Source organism: Oncorhynchus nerka, linkage group LG11, assembly GCF_034236695.1.
Source record: "Oncorhynchus nerka isolate Pitt River linkage group LG11, Oner_Uvic_2.0, whole genome shotgun sequence".
Lineage (NCBI taxonomy): Eukaryota > Metazoa > Chordata > Actinopteri > Salmoniformes > Salmonidae > Oncorhynchus > Oncorhynchus nerka.
Genome location: NC_088406.1, coordinates 13,064,941 through 13,078,463, shown reverse-complemented (window position 1 = coordinate 13,078,463; position 13,523 = coordinate 13,064,941). Strand labels below are relative to the sequence as shown.

General features: G+C 43.5%; 1 protein-coding gene across 1 annotated transcript; it reads right to left on the bottom strand.

Moving 5' to 3' along the window:
* Window positions 1-307: 307 nt before the first annotated feature.
* ccnl1a (cyclin L1a) lies at window positions 308-12,575 on the bottom strand. Its single transcript, XM_029656754.2, has 11 exons — window positions 12,263-12,575; window positions 11,772-11,846; window positions 11,359-11,471; window positions 6,836-6,956; window positions 6,477-6,541; window positions 2,942-3,041; window positions 2,534-2,638; window positions 2,291-2,432; window positions 1,992-2,103; window positions 1,757-1,849; window positions 308-1,244 (listed from the first exon to the last, which is right to left on the bottom strand). Exons 1-11 carry the CDS (start codon window positions 12,500-12,502, stop codon window positions 791-793), a joined length of 1,620 nt encoding a protein of 539 aa, XP_029512614.1. The 5' UTR covers window positions 12,503-12,575; the 3' UTR covers window positions 308-790.
* Window positions 12,576-13,523: the final 948 nt, after the last annotated feature.

Here is a 13,523-nt window from a genome sequence, read left to right as displayed (position 1 = left end):
GACATGTAAATGTCAACAAAATCACTTTTTAGTCAGTGTTTAAACCATTTAACTGTACTAGAATGCATAAAAGGCCACAAAAAAAATTCAATATGGGAATTGGGCGGGGTGAGGTTTCGGCAAAGACAATATTGGATATTGGTATCGTACAAAAATGTAGTGGAGTCATCCCTACTTTTGACCAATCACCTCAGAGCTGATATTAGAGGAAAAAGATCAGAATTGGGCTCCCTGTGTGAACACCTACAGCAGATTGCAGCTTTTCATGACCTGTAGTCCAGTGTTACAAAAGAGAAATGGAGTCAAATTGTCTTTTTTTATTTTTTTTTATTAAGTAAAAATCAGACATGAACACGTGCAGACTAAAAACCAGTGTAACAAATTCACCACGATCCTAAAAAGGTTCTGAAATCAAGAGTTTGCATTCAGCTGTAAAAAGATACAGCCTGTTTCTAGAGAAGCCCAGTAGTCCTTTGCAATCTGTACAGAACACTGCTTTAGATAAAACAAACAGAACCCGGTAGTCACTTCCTTCAGTCCACAAAGTCTTGAGGTCTTTCCTGAATTATTATTTTGTAGTACACGCATTCATTCCTTCTTCCACTGAAGAGTCGCTTTTATAAATCAAAGCGTTGTCACTAAATCAGCAGTTTTAACCATCTTTACACTGTAAATATGTTGTCTCCAAGTCCAGCATTTACATGTCAATTAAAACAGGTTGAAAAGGAGGATTGTGGTAAAGCAGAACACAAAACTGCATTAAGGAGTGGAGGGGACTCCTGCCCCTGGTTCAGCGGCGATGGCGTCCGTGCCCTGAGTGTCCACCACTGCTGCTGCTATGGCGTTTGGTCTTGTGGGTGCGCGCCCTTTCTCGTTCTCGGTCGTACGACCTGGACCGCTCCCTCCTGTCTCCACGGTGATGTCCTCCCCCAGCCCCACCTCTCTCGTGCTTGTGCTTCTTGGCCGAAGAGAGGTCCGACGTGCTGCGGTCTCTGTCCCGCTCCCTCTCTCCTTTGCTGGCAGAGCGCGACCTTGACCTCTTCCTCTTGTGAGCCCCTCCGCCGCTGCTGCTATGACGACTCGATGGCTTGGGGTCGATGTTGCCATGGTGGCCGGGCTTTGGCTTGAGGTGTGGGAGGAGGAGGGGGGAGGACGGATGGCGTCGGGGTGAGGGGCTGCGGCTGTGAGACCGACTGCGAGAACGAGAACTGTAGGTCCCAGAACGACTTCGCCGGCTGTTGTAACTGGAGAGTAAAGAAAAGAGTTAAGACTCCAGTTGAATATTAATACATGTGTGACACCGGTTGTAAAATACCGTCTGTTAAGTACCGGTTGTAAAGTACTGTCTGTTAAGTACCGGCTGTAAAGTACCGGCTGTAAAGTACCGCAGTAAAATACCGCAGTAAAATACCGGCTGTAAAGTACCGCAGTAAAATACTGACTGTAAAGTACCGCAGTAAACTGACTGTAAAGTACCGCAGTAAACTGACTGTAAAGTACCGCAGTAAACTGACTGTAAAGTACCTCAGTAAACTGGCTGTAAAGTACCGCAGTAAACTGGCTGTAAAGTACCGCAGTAAACTGGCTGTAAAGTACCGCAGTAAACTGGCTGTAAAGTACCGCAGTAAACTGGCTGTAAAGTACCGCAGTAAACTGGCTGTAAAGTACCGCAGTAAACTGGCTGTAAAGTACCGCAGTAAACTGGCTGTAAAGTACCGCAGTAAAGCAGACAATGAATGAAGTACTAAAGTCTTACTGTCTGCGTGGGGAGCGTGATCGCGAGCGAGTTCTGGAACGAGATCCACTCCTACTCCTGCTGTTTCTCCCAATCTTAGCCTCCTTCCTCAGCCTGACAGAGAAAGAAAGGAGAGATGAAACGTTCCATTTCCATTAGGGGTGTCTGTTTAAAATGGGAAAATAAAGCCCTTTTCCTCCAGAACGAAAGGCCCTGCTGCGTTGAGTAGTTAAAGAGCTGTGTGTGTGTTCCTCACCCGTTGTGTGGGCTCTTGGAGCCCTGGGCTCTGCTGTCTGGCTCTTTCTTTACAGGTTTGAGAGCCTGGGGGTTGGGCGATTTGTCCTCCACCTTCACAATGTTGGGAGAACCTGGGTAACACATAACATGTCTTTAGACTGGGTGGTCCCCGTTTAGAAATGGAATGTTATTGTACTACTGTGTTACTTTTTATTTTATTTTAAGTACTTATCTATGATGACTTGACCACTTATTTAAATTGGGACAGCTATGGTCAAGTCAGGCTTTAAATTGACAGCTATGGTAAAGTAAACTCACAGGGTTTGGATCCGGGTGAGAAGCCTCCCAGGTTGGACAGAGCTGGGGTCCCATCAGGGTTTAGCCCTTTAGCCTTCAGCTTGGCCTCCTGCAGAGACATCTTCCTCTTCTCCACTTCCTTCTCCAGGTGGTCATAGTCCGGCTGGTCGAGAGAGAGTGTGACAGGGAGGGGTTAAGAAGGTACTGTGTGGTGGATTTTGTTATACAGCAGGGTTGCTAGAAGGTTCGGGGGATGATATGTACCTTCTTCCTGGTGTACAGTTTGAGGGTGGTGATACAGATATCCTTGATCTCCTCCTCTGTGGCTCCAAACAGCAGGTACCAGTGAGGTCTGGACGGGAGAGGCATCTACAGACACACAGCACTTAGTTAATGATGGTAAACATTGGATTAGTCACCGGAAGGTTGCAAGTTCAAACCACCGAGCTGACAAGGTACAAATCTGTCGTTCTGCCCTTGAACAGGCAGTTAACCCACTGTTCCTAGGCCGTCATTGAAAATAAGAATTTGTTCTTAACTGACTTGCCTAGTTAAATAAAATAAAAATGGGATGGGTAGGGACCACTGGTTAAGAGACTCATCCTGTTACAGGAGAGATGTTGGGGGAAAAGTGGAAGACTAGAGATGGGGAGAAGACCAATCCAACGGTACCTGCAGAGCTCTGGCAGCCAGGTAGATGCAGGCACAGGCGATAGTTTCAGCTTGGAACCTCACAAACACATTGGTCCTGAGGCTGTCATTCATGTAGTTCCTACAAGACAAAAGCAACATACAGAAACATAGCACCATCTCCTCCCAAACAGCCCACATCACAGTGGTCTGGGCAGTCACCAGCTGGTTCTCGAGAGCTACAGGGGTGCAAGTTTGTTCCAGCTTGACCATTAAATACTTGAACCGTGCGTTAGTGCTCAGGTGAAACAAAAGCCTGCAAACTGCAGCTCTAGAGGACCACAGTTGGTGACCACGCCAATAACAGACAGATTTGTCTGACATAGTAACAGGCTAATGGTATGGAGACTAGTTTATCTTTGTCCTGCTACCTCTCTCTCTCTCTCAGGTGCATCCATGTTGGTGTTGAGCTGGACATGCAGCGTCACAGATGAAAGCTTGTACACAGGACAGTGCAGACGAGGCTAGAGCCCACAGCTCCTTACCGTAACAATAGGACGTCCAAAAGAAATGAAAACCACTCAAGTCCTATTTCAAAGGTGGACATGCGTCCTACTATTCAAATGTCTTTGGAAAGTGCACATGCAAACTGAAGGTGAATGCAGAGCAGACCGAGGTGGAGGTGATCAGAGATATGATGCAGCCCTCTAGTAGGTCGCAGCCATAGAGGCAACAACTCATCTCTTGGCTGAGAGGAGAGATGGAAGTTTCCCTTAACCACAGCTCAAGGATGAGATTGGACAGGTCAGACTAGAGCTGTGGGATGGGATGGCATGCTGCACTCTAGTTAAGATATCATCTCTAAGTAGCTTTCAACTTGAACTCTCATCAAAAGGCCTACACAATGCTGTTGTGTCAGGTAACAGGGTAGTAGTCAAGAGTTTCAGTGACCCTGATAAAGCTATAGCTCAGGCAAGACATGGAAACATCTCACCGACAGACAATGGACATTTCTGATTGATGGTTTTGCCATCTAGCGAGCAGTCAGACAGACAAACTGAAACAGAAAGATGAGGGGGGGTGGGTGACAGAACACTGCTGGTAGAACCCCTACCCACTCAAAACGTGTCCCCTTCAGGATTGAACTTCTTATGGCTGCAGGGGCAGTATTGATTAGCTTAGATGAAAGGTGCCCAGAGTAAACGGCCAGTAAACAGTCCCAGTTGCTAATATATGCATATTATTATTAGATACTAAACACTCAGAAGTTTCTAAAACTGTTTGAATGATGTCTGAGTATAACAGAAATCCAAACAGGAAGTGGGAAATCTGAGGTCGGCCAATTTTCAACCCAGCCCCTATTGAATACACAGTGGGATATTGGTTATGTTGCACTTCCTAAGGCTTCCACTAGATGTCAACCGTCTTTAGAAACTTGAATGAGGCTTCTACTGTGATGTGGGGACGGATGAGAGCTGTTTGAGTCAGTGGTCTGGCAGAGAGCCAGGTCCTGGCCATGAGAATTTCACATGATAGCGACCTGCGTTCCATGGCTTTTCTACACACAATGGAATTCTCCAGATGGAACATTATTGAAGATTTATGATAAAAACGTCCTAAAGATTGAGTCTATACTTGGTTTGAAATGTTTCTAGGACCTGTAATTTAACTTTTGGAAGTTTTCTGATGTTCGGCTGGACGAGCGTTTGGATTTGTGTACTAAACGCCCCAACAAAAGTAGCTACTAAACTAACTAAATCAAACATTTAATGTGGAACTGGGTTTCCTGGGAGTGCATTGAAGATCAAAGGTAAGTGGATATTTATAAAGTTATTTCGGATTTCTGTTGACTCCAACATGGCAGATAATTTATTTTTTCTTAGCGCCGTTCTCACATTATTGCATGGTTTGCTTTTTCCATAGTTCATTTGAAATCTGACACAGCGGTTGCGATTAAGGAGCGGTATATCTATATTTCCATGTCTAACAATTGTATTTTCATTGACATTTATAATGAGTATTTCTGCAAAATGACGTGGCTCTCTCTTTTTCAAATATAAATATGAACTTTATCAAACAAAACATACATGTATTGTGTAACATGAAGTCCTATGAGTGTCATCTGATGAAGATCATCAAAGGTTAGTGATTAATTTTCTCTATTTGTGCTTTTTGTGACTCCTCTTTGGCTGGAAAAATGGCTGTGTTTCTCTGAGTTGGTGGTGACCTAACAATCGTTTGTGGTGCTTTCGCTGTAAAGCCTATTTGAAATCGGACACTGTGGTGGGATTAACAACAAGATTACCTTCAAAACGGTATAAGATACATGTATGTTTGAGGAATTTTAATTCTGAGATTTCTGTTGTTTTGAATTTGGCGCCCTGCACTTTCACTGGCTGTTGTCATATCGATCCCGTTAACGAGATTCCAGCCCTAAGAAGTTAATGGAAGCTGGGGCTGATATGCAAAACCTATCTTTACTGAGAACAAAAAAAGAAACGCACTGAAATGTAAACTGGGCTTCTCTGAATAGTCTTGACTACATTTAGCCGTTCCGAGCCAGTCCTGGAATGCGACTGGCATAAGGCGGCGCACAATTGGCCCAGCGTTGTCCGTGTTAAGGGAGGCTTTGGCCAGGGTATAATAATTTGTTCTTAACTGACTTGCCTAGTTAAATAAAAAATAAAAGTGGTCTGTCATACGATTTCAGATCAATTAAACATTATTCAGAAAACCAGCTCACACAGGGGTCCCCCAGAACAGGCTTCCCTAGACTTGCTGAGGGTTTGAACTTTGGACTGGTGGACTACTGATAGATTACTGCAAAAAGTGGCCATTGGATATTGATGGGTGGCGAGACAGGTCCTTGGAGACAAAGCCTGAGCAGGATCAGCCTGTAAGACATGTCTGGAGACCACGTCAGTTTGGGAAAATCAAATAGACAGTTCAACAGTACACTTTAACTACTGCATCAAAAAGGCATACCCAGAAAACGGTTGAGTCAAAAAAAAAATACTTCAGGATATGTTTACTTCAAATCTAGAGCAAGTAAACTAGAAAAAAAATAGAAGTATAATGCAATAGTTATCTATATAGCTATCTAGAAAAAAATGTATACAACTTTAACCTAGGAAGCAAAACCCCCAAAATACAAATCCTTCTGGACACCCCCAAGAGAAAACAAGACGATGCTGGCAGTTGGGAAAGGCCCGCCCCCTTCAGTGAATCTCGGCAGAGAGCTCTCACTGGATTGGCTGTCTCCGAGAAGGGCAGCCAGCCAATGGGGGCGCTCCTGAGGTCATGTGGTTGGAGGAGCAGATTTCAGAGGTTCTTTATGAGACTTACCAGCATGGACTACCCTTTAATCAAAGAGTAGAGAGAAAGGACAAAGTTAAACTGAGTTCCCTGGGCACCAGAATCATAGACTAGAAATAGCCATGCATGGACAAGAGGATAACAAACAGGTCTCAATAAGACACTAATGAATCCATCAGAGAATAGAGGTTACAGAGGGTGATACAGCAGGTGTTTGTGACGTAGGGCACTGGGTTAGTTAGGGTACAGGCCATGTACTTACCAGGCGGTCTGGACCAGAGTCTGGTTCTTCTCACATTCCAGGACTTGCAGGTACATGACGATGATCTGGAAGAAGACCAGTTGACATTATGCAATAATCAACATGGTTTCACAATCACCAGGTGTGGGAGAATGCAAACCACCAGGCTGTACTGAAAAGAGAATGTTCTAGAACACCACAACTACAGCTGTCATGTGAGTCACACAAACTATCAAAGACGTAATTGTAGTAGTGTAGTCTAATAGGTTGGCCTAATGCTAGTGTTGAGATAAATGTAGCTGTGACTTGAGCAAGAATAGCACCGGCTGGGTCTACAGTTGCACTGTATGTGTATTCTGAGCGATGTAACTGGGACTCACCTTGTGCGGGTGCTTGACGTGTACACAGAAGCCCAGCTCCTTCAGGATTCTCCGTTCAGCTTTGATCACTTGGTTTTTGGTATTAATGTAGTTCTGATCAAGAATCAATGAACTTGCACTCCTGCTTTATAAAAAGAATGAAAATAACCAAAAATGTTTCCCCCCCTCAAAAACAGAAAGAAAGCACCCTTCTGCTTTCATTGACTGGTTCTCTTTCCCCCTTCAACCAACTAAAAGCAACAGGTCCAAATGTTTTTTTAGGGGGTTTGACTCCTGTGATTTCAGTGGAAGCTTTTGAGTTACACTGATCCATGTCTACTTCAAGTCACCATGCATCACAGCTTTCACAGAAATAAACAGAAACATCACCAAACAAGATGGTAAAAACCTGGACTACCCGTTCTTCCCCTTGTAATGGAATAACCTGGAATACCCGTTCTTCCCCTTGTAATGGAATAACCTGGACTACCCGTTCTGTTCTTCCCTTTGTAATGGAATAACCTGGACTACCCGTTCTGTTCTTCCCTTTGTAATGGAATAACCTGGACTACCCGTTCTGTTCTTCCCTTTGTAATGGAATAACCTGGACTACCCGTTCTGTTCTTCCCCTTGTAATGGAATAACCTGGACTATCCGTTCTGTTCTTCCCTTTGTAATGGAATAACCTGGACTACCCGTTCTGTTCTTCCCCTTGTAATGGAATAACCTGGACTATCCGTTCTGTTCTTCCCTTTGTAATGGAATAACCTGGACTACCCATTCTGTTCTTCCCTTTGTAATGGAATAACCTGGACTACCCGTTCTGTTCTTCCCTTTGTAATGGAATAACCTGGACTACCCGTTCTGTTCTTCCCTTTGTAATGGAATAACCTGGACTACCCGTTCTGTTCTTCCCTTTGTAATGGAATAACCTGGACTACCCGTTCTTCCCCTTGTAATGGAATAACCTGGACTACCCGTTCTGTTCTTCCCTTTGTAATGGAATAACCTGGACTACCCGTTCTGTTCTTCCCTTTGTAATGGAATAACCTGGACTACCCGTTCTGTTCTTCCCTTTGTAATGGAATAACCTGGACTACCCGTTCTTCCCCTTGTAATGGAATAACCTGGACTACCCATTCTTCCCCTTGTAATGGAATAACCTGGACTACCCATTCTTCCCCCTGTAATGGAATAACCTGGACTACCCGTTCTTCCCCCTGTAATGGAATAACCTGGACTACCCGTACTGTTCTTCCCTTTGTAATGGAATAACCTGGACTACCCGTTCTGTTCTTTACCCCTGTAATGGAATAACCTGGACTACCCGTTCTGTTCTTCCCCCTGTAATGGAATAACCTGGAATACCCGTTCTGTTCTTCCCCCTGTAATGGAATAACCTGGAATACCCGTTCTGTTCTTCCCTTTGTAATGGAATAACCTGGACTACCCGTTCTGTTCTTTACCCCTGTAATGGAATAACCTGGAATACCCGTTCTGTTCTTCACCCTGTAATGGAATAACCTGGAATACCCGTTCTGTTCTTCCCCCTGTAATGGAATAACCTGGAATACCCGTTCTGTTCTTCCCTTTGTAATGGAATAACCTGGACTACCCGTTCTGTTCTTTACCCCTGTAATGGAATAACCTGGAATACCCATTCTGTTCTTTCCTTTGTAATGGAATAACCTGGACTACCCGTTCTGTTCTTTACCCCTGTAATGGAATAACCTGGAATACCCATTCTGTTCTTTCCTTTGTAATGGAATAACCTGGAATACCCGCTCTGTTCTTCCCCTTGTAATGGACTACCCGTTCTGTTCTTCCCCTTGTAATGGACTACCCGTTCTGCTATTCCCCTTGTAATGGACTAGCCGTTCTGCTATTCCCCCTGTAATGGACTACCCGTTCTGTTCTTCCCCTTGTAATGGAATAACCTGGACTACCCGTTCTGTTCTTCCCTTTGTAATGGAATAAACTGGACTACCCGTTCTGTTATTCCCCCGGTAATGCCCTTTGTAATGGAATAACCTGGACTACCCGTTCTGTTCTTCCCCTTGTAATGGAATAACCTGGACTACCTGGTTCTTCCCTTTGTAATGGAATAACCTGGACTACCCGTTCTGTTCTTCCCCTTGTAATGGAATAACCTGGACTACCTGGTTCTTCCCCTTGTAATGGAATAACCTGGACTACCCGTTCTGTTCTTCCCCTTGTAATGGAATAACCTGGACTACCCGTTCTGTTCTTCCCCTTGTAATGGAATAACCTGGACTACACGTTCTGTTCTTCCCTTTGTAATGGAATAACCTGGACTACCTGTTCTGTTCTTCCCCTTGTAATACCCCTTGTAATGGAATAACCTGGACTACCTGTTCTGTTCTTCCCCTTGTAATGGAATAACCTGGACTACCCGTTCTGTTCTTCCCTTTGTAATGGAATAACCTGGACTACCCTGACTTCAGTCGCATAGTCACCCAACTAAGAAGCCTTACAAGCAAAACATGCACTTTCACCATGTTATGGAAAGAAAATACTTCAGGTACGGCCTATATGACAATTTACTTACAAAACGAGTACTTAAACACACCATTTGTAAGAAAATGGATTTTGGTCATTACCGTCTAGAGACTCATATTGTGTGTAAAAACAGATTTTGACGTATACTTTACTTAACCAGGGAAGTCACATTGAGATCGCCATCTCTTCTTCAAGTGAAGCCTGATTACAGAAAGCGCTACACCAGGAAGTATGTGAAGGACCCCATCATCTCTGTTAACCCAGATAAATAAATAGACAGTGCACTAACGCAGCACGGATCTTACGATCGCTTCAAAACAGACAGATCAGTCTACAGGAGATTAAGGGCCCCACATCAGAAATGCAAGAGAGGTAGCATTTTTATATGGTCCTCTGATGACATGGTAGCAACGTGACCGTACCCATCTAGTCCTCTGATATGACATGGTAGCAACGTGACCGTACCCATCTGGTCCTGATATGACAAGGTAGCAACATGACCGTACCCATCTAGTCCTCTGATATTACAAGGTAGCAACATGACCGTACCCACCTAGTCCTCTGAAATGACAAGGCAGCAACATGACCGTACCCACCTAGTCCTCTGATATGACAAGGTAGCAACATGACCGTACCCACCTAGTCCTCTGATATGACAAGGTAGCAACATGACCGTACCCATCTAGTCCTCTGATATGACAAGGGGGTAACATGACTGTAGCTAATACTTCTGGACACTAGATCTGTCAGAATTAAAAACATTTTCTAACGGAACAGTTATCAGAACAAACATGACCAAAGTTGCTATTAAAACGTGCATGTCATGGCAGTCTACTTTGTCTTTACAAAAGCAAGTTTGTATTGACTAATTTCCTTACTTCAGTGGTAGTCTAGCCAGGATGAATAGTTCATGTTTCCAAGCTACTACACAAGCTGCAGTCAGGCAGCAGATGTAATGGGTTATATCTACTCCAAAGACTGACTGTTCAGTTTAGCATACAATGGTCAATTTCCAAGACAAAAACTGTTTCCTCCAAACAAACCTCTTAAAAAATATATATTTTTTAAAGAGTCTGGAAAGCCCTGCGTATGTCCATCAATTACAGGTGATGTATTCTCATTAAAACTCAACCCACCCACCTCTTACATGCATTACATCATTAAATCTAGATGCACTAACTAATGCATGTGAACAATTGTACAAATGTTCTAAGGGGGAAAATAAAAAAAAAGTGATATTTCTGTAAAAGCCGTGAATGCCATTTGGTGAATGAGGGAGGTTGCTCTGTAATACACACAGTATGTAGTGTTTGAGCTACGTTACCAGAGGGTCCACAAACACCAAAAGCTTAGACTGAGACAAAGGAGTCCAAGGCTCCCAGCCTAGGACCTGCGGCCAACCTGTCCTCCCCGATCCCAGTGCACCGCAGTGACTCACACCACGGGCGTCTCCCAGGGGAGGGGGGGTGACACCTCGCTCATGGTTGTCATGCCGACTGCTTCATCTCTACGTACCATTCCACATCACCCAGGCTTTGGTAAATGTAGCTGGTCGCTGTTAGTTGGTTGCAAGGGAAAAGAGAACCCAAGTTAATACCACAGCCTTAGAATTGGAACTGAACAGATTATTCTGGTCAAAGACACACTCGTCTAGCAGTGTGTCCTGTCTTCTGGTGCCTAGTAGTTCTCTCTCTTGGCAACCAACAGTTATTTAGGTTAGAGGTGCTAATTTATCACCTTTCACCTTTCGATCTACTTGTCTATGCATGTAGCTGTGAATATAATGTTGTAACTACCATTGATCAGAGATGAGGAAACTGAAACGTTTTAGAGAGCATGGATCAACAAAGGGCATTTTTTTTCACATTCATACATCAGAGCATCATACAAGATACTTAAAACATAGTTACTAATTAATATAATGCAAGATGAATATACTTGCATTTTTCACAAATGGTTAACGTACAATTAAAAGAGATGTAAGACCGACAGAAACAAAGGATAGTTTCTATATGGATGCTTACCTTTTGCCTCTGTGACTCTGTTTTAAATGGTGAAAAACATTGATGACGTCTCTGAATCGTCGTGGCGCTTCCTCGATCTTGGAAGCCAAGTTGACACAGGCCATTGCAACAATCTGGGGACACAAGAATAAAAAATATTTACAGTATGTTGCAAGATGTGGTTAGCTAGCAAAACACTAGCATTACTCTGAGGCGTTGCAACGATTACGTCACCTAAAGTGACAAGCTAGCTAGCTGCAATGACTATGAAATAGTTTCAAAACAAGCCTGGTTACGTGCCACAACCCAGCTACGCTACTGTAAATTACAATATGGCCGCCAACGTAAACGTTTTCTACACACACTACCCGGTGCCGATGCTAAACTACCTAATGTTGTACTGCTAATTTGCCGAAAAAGACAACTTGACTTACCTCAAAACTGTGTTTGACAAATGATTTTGAGTAGAAAAAACGATGAAAAAGAACTTGACCCGTAGCCATTGCCACCTGTAAGGTAAAGAACAATAAATGAATACGACAGTTTTATGTCACGTTAAATGGAATTCATAAATAGATATCCGCCATTTTGTTCTTGTCATCCCACGGCCGTTATCCCGCTGTAAGCGCAGCACACGTTTAAATATAATACTTATTCAAATAAGTTACATTTGTAACTGATAATTGCACTAAATAACACGGTTGTACACATGATTCGACAAAATGGACCAAATTAGTCTACCAGATTATGCTAATAAATAAGTTAACTAGTTAGCTGTGAGCGAACGTTAGCCTTGGGCATTTCCCGGCCTTGCTTGGCCTTATTTTGACGGGATATATAAACAAAGATGCGATAAACAACAACCGCTATGGTACTTATGTTTTTCATAAGATAACGATACTGGATGTTAATTTTGAATGTTTACCTGTGGCAAGCGTAGAAGAATACCAGCCGATTGAATTAGCTCGCAACCCAGGATACGGAGGTCGGTCTCCGTGTGCAGGTCGAGGCCATCGAGCATAGACGGGGTTGGCTGAAGCCTTTCCTCTGGTATAAGAGAGTTGCTGATAGTGAGGACAACTTCAGAATAAACTCTGTCGCCGATAAGGATCCCATCACTATTCGTGGATGTGTTAGGGACAGCGGAGAGGGGACCAGCGGCCATCTTCGTCACAAATGAAAGCAGTAAACGACACAACAACGCGGCAGAGACAGCTTCAACCACCGAGGAAAGGAAGGAGCGGAGCAAATCGATGACGTCAGCGCACGGTCGAACTACGAACAGTGTACATACGCGGGACTTTACGTGACAATAAGTAAATAGTTCCAAGCAATCATACATTTTCCTGAAGTGCCTTTACGGCTTTTTTTTTGTTACACGATAGGTTATACTATTGGTCATATAATTGTGAATACAGTTTGATGTATAATCCCATGGGAATGGGTGATGCAAGGGACAATTAGCAAGCTTTTGGGAACTGTCTGGAATTTCCCAATGACGATGATTCTGGGAACTTTCTTTGTAATAGCGTTGGAACATATCCATCCGCCGTCATACACTGCAACGATGTTTCAAAAGGCAGCAGGTCTGAGACTTCCGTCCCCTTCCTTGCGTGATAGCAGTCAGGCAGTGCTTCCGCTTAGCGCTCTCACCAGTGAATCCTGTGTGGTTCTTAGTGAATACACTGCGGTAGAACCACAAATTGAAACGTCTTTGGTAGAACATTTAAGGTGCGGGTAGTCAGTTCTAGAGTCGTTCCATGTCATTTCAGCAAGCCATGACACCCACCATCTCAGATTGTTCTGAAATTGTTTATGTAGTTAGTAACATCTATTATTAGCATTCCTGAAACATGTAGTTGAAATATACCTTTATCTCTGAACAATGAAGCTAATTGATAGCACCCAAATTGGCCATTTAAATTTATAGGATTCAGATAATATTCAATAAATATAGTACCTAACATCTGGTTTGGATCAAACTTCTTCCTACAAATGAGTAAGACATGAGGAATCCCCCCTCCCCCCATATTTCAAAAACTACCTACAGACCCCCATGCCAATCCAACCCCAACAACCAGTATCAGTTCTCTATGTTAGACAAGTAGTATGAAGTTAAGGCTTGGAGTATTGCTTCTCCATACTATGTAATGTATTCCCTGTGAATCTGGTGATGTTTTTCATCC

What these genes read in the sequence shown, in the direction of transcription:
- ccnl1a (XM_029656754.2), bottom strand. Translation starts at nt 12,502, where the DNA reads ATGGCCGCTGGTCCCCTCTCCGCTGTCCCTAACACATCCACGAATAGT. An exon ending in ACTCTGGTCCAGACCGCCTG is followed by an intron (nt 3,042 to 6,476) that starts GTAAGTACATGG and finishes TTTGTCTTGTAG; the next exon opens with GAACTACATGAATGACAGCC. An exon ending in TGGCTGCCAGAGCTCTGCAG is followed by an intron (nt 2,639 to 2,941) that starts GTACCGTTGGAT and finishes GTGTGTCTGTAG; the next exon opens with ATGCCTCTCCCGTCCAGACC.